Source organism: Marmota marmota, unplaced genomic scaffold (genome assembly GCF_001458135.2).
Source record: "Marmota marmota marmota unplaced genomic scaffold, marMar, whole genome shotgun sequence".
In the NCBI taxonomy this organism is placed as follows: domain Eukaryota; kingdom Metazoa; phylum Chordata; class Mammalia; order Rodentia; family Sciuridae; genus Marmota; species Marmota marmota.
This window is the reverse complement of record NW_026000207.1, coordinates 1,928,882-1,931,388: the sequence shown is the minus strand read 5'-3', so window position 1 is coordinate 1,931,388 and position 2,507 is coordinate 1,928,882. Positions and strand designations below refer to the sequence as shown.

The 2,507-nt window shown below is 59.8% G+C and overlaps 1 protein-coding gene across 1 annotated transcript in view; it reads left to right on the top strand.

Annotated features, from left to right (window-relative positions):
• Positions 1 to 1,044, top strand: part of Znf524 (zinc finger protein 524) — a 3,784-nt gene extending 2,740 nt beyond the window's left edge. The window contains exons 2-3 of the mRNA XM_015505335.2: positions 3 to 652; positions 858 to 1,044. Coding sequence (XP_015360821.1) covers positions 3 to 652; positions 858 to 906 — 699 coding nt within the window. The 3' untranslated portion in view covers positions 907 to 1,044. The remainder of the gene's footprint in view (positions 1 to 2; positions 653 to 857) is intronic.
• The last annotated feature ends 1,463 nt before the right edge of the window (positions 1,045 to 2,507 follow it).

The following is a 2,507-nucleotide window of genomic DNA, read 5'->3' as shown; positions in this document are numbered from 1 at the left end:
AGCTGACCTCACAGGTGGGCAGTGGTGGTGGCAGCGACCTCCTGTTGATCGATGATCAGGGTGTACCCTATACAGTCTCAGAAAGGTCGGCTGCAGGTGGGCCCCAGGGCTCTGTCTCCAGAAGGGCCCCGCACTTCTGCCCTGTGTGCCTGCGCGCCTTCCCCTACCTCTCCGACCTGGAGCGCCACAGCATCTCACACTCGGAGCTGAAGCCGCATGAGTGCAAGGATTGCGGCAAGACCTTCAAGCGGTCCAGCCACCTGCGGCGGCACTGCAACATCCATGCGGGCCTGCGGCCCTTCTGCTGCCAGCTGTGCCCGCGCCGCTTCCGCGAGGCAGGCGAGCTGGCACATCACCACCGCGTGCACTCCGGTGAGCGCCCATACCAGTGCCCAGTGTGCTGGCTGCGCTTCACCGAGGCCAACACCCTGCGGCGCCATTCCAAACGCAAGCACCCAGAGGCCTTGGGAATGCCCCTGTGTCCCCCTGACCCAAGGCCCGAGACGCCGTGGGACGAAGAAGAAGGCATCCCGGCCACAGCTGGGGTGTGCGAGGAGGGGCCTGAGGGGAAGGAGCCCGCCTGTCCTGCACCCTCGGCCTCTGCTTCCCGGTCCTGGCTTACAGCCAGGAGCTCAGCTGGCACCGGGCCCAGGCAAGTGGGCCAGGACACCCTCGCTTCTGGTGGTCTTCCTGTCTTGGGAGGGGGTCGAGGCTAGGGACCTACACCTCCAGGTCCTGCTGCCTTGTGGCACCTTCCTACGGACTAACAGGCCCCTGGAGGCAGGGGCTGTGGCAATAAATCCCTGCCTACTGGCTTCCTGTGTGTGTTCCATGATGATGCCTCTTCTCCGTTGCAGTGTTCAGCGGCTGCACCGCCCTGACAGAAGTGCGTGGGATTCCAAATAACCCCACGTCACGTGCCTCGCTAGCATGGCGCCAAAGAATGGCTCAGAAGAAGCCTTTGCTCCTCTCCTATTTCCACCGGACCCCAAAGTACTACCAATAAAAAGCCAGACTAAGTAAAACAGTGATCTTCTATGCAAATGTGACTCTAGGCTCCCCTCATCCTTGCCAAATTCCTGACATGTAGGTCCTGCCTCGGTGGACCCACAGTTTGCAATGAAACACTGAGTTGAAGGCTGGGATAGAACTCAGTCGGAGACTGTGTGCCTTGCATATATGCAAGCCCCTGGGTTCAACCTCCAGCACTAAAAAGGAAAAAAAAAAAAAAACACAAAACTTGAAGATAAGAGGAGTGAATTTCGGTAGGGTTTATCAAAAGAAGGGGGGGGGGCTTGGCCGAAGTGCAAGCCTTATTGGGCAGTTAGGGGGCATTAGGGTGGGTCTTAGAAGGTGCAAAGGCTGGGGATGGTTTAAAGAGGTTAAGGTTGGCCAGAAGAAAGAGAATGACTTCCAGAGAATGGGCGAGAGTTTACCTGAGGGATGGGACTAGAAAGAGAGCTTTTGAAAGACAAAGTATTAGAAGTATGACTTAACTGTTAGAAAGTGCTGGGGGGTGGACATGACTAAGGAGAAGGAGGTACCTGAGAGAGGGGGAGCTAAATAGATCTGGGTTTCCCTACTTGAGGTAGGGCTGAGTTGGGAGGTTTATGGAGTTATGTGAGGGGAGCAGTGTCAAGTGTGGTAAAGCTGTGGTTGAGCTCAAGAGACCCTCCTGAAGGGTATTTTCAAACACAGACGCTAGGCCCCACCACATAGGTTTCTTCTACTGAGAGGTTTGGGGCAAGGAGCTGGAGACGGATCCTTGCTACTCAAGAACCACTGGTTCAAGGAGATGCTTTAAGTGTGAGGCATAACCATACATACAAGTTATGAGGGTCGCGCAGCTGTGGGAAGAAGGACAGAGCTTAAATCCAAGGGGCAGACACAGTTTAAGAGCCCCCCCTCCGCTCAGGGCTTCGAAGGGGCGTGGCAGGGCTTGGGAGGGAGGGTGGAGCTCCAGAGCATAGAGTCTTGGAGAGAGGAAAGACGGAGAAACTTGGTGGAGGTGGGGCGAAAGGTACAGGTTTGGGGCGAGGGCGGAGCCTATAAAGATTGCAACAAGGTAGGCGTGGCTCAAAGTCCGGGGGCGTGGCCCAAGCGTGGGACCGGAGCTCAGGGTGTGCCTTAACCGGATGTCCGCAGCACGTGGGCGGTGCCGGAGGAAGAAGCGGGCACACAGCGCAGGCGCACCTGACTCCGCTGACCCACCGGAAGCCGCCTAGGCCTTCCCCGCCCTTAACCCCGCGATAGTGCGCAGGCGCGTTGCCCCTCCCCGCGCCGCCGCCGCCGCCGCTACCGCCTCCTTCCGTCCTCCACGCCGGCGCCTCGGGAACGGGCGCGACTTCCGCTTCCGGGCGGGCGGCGCGGGGCTGCCGGGGAGGGGGAGCGGCACTTCCGGTAGGGGCCCTCGGGTCTCCCCGGAGCGGCGGAGCCTCCTCCGCCTTCTCGGCCTCCTCCCGGCGGAGACCCCGGCGCCGGTGAGTGACGGGCGCGCGGCCCGGGGG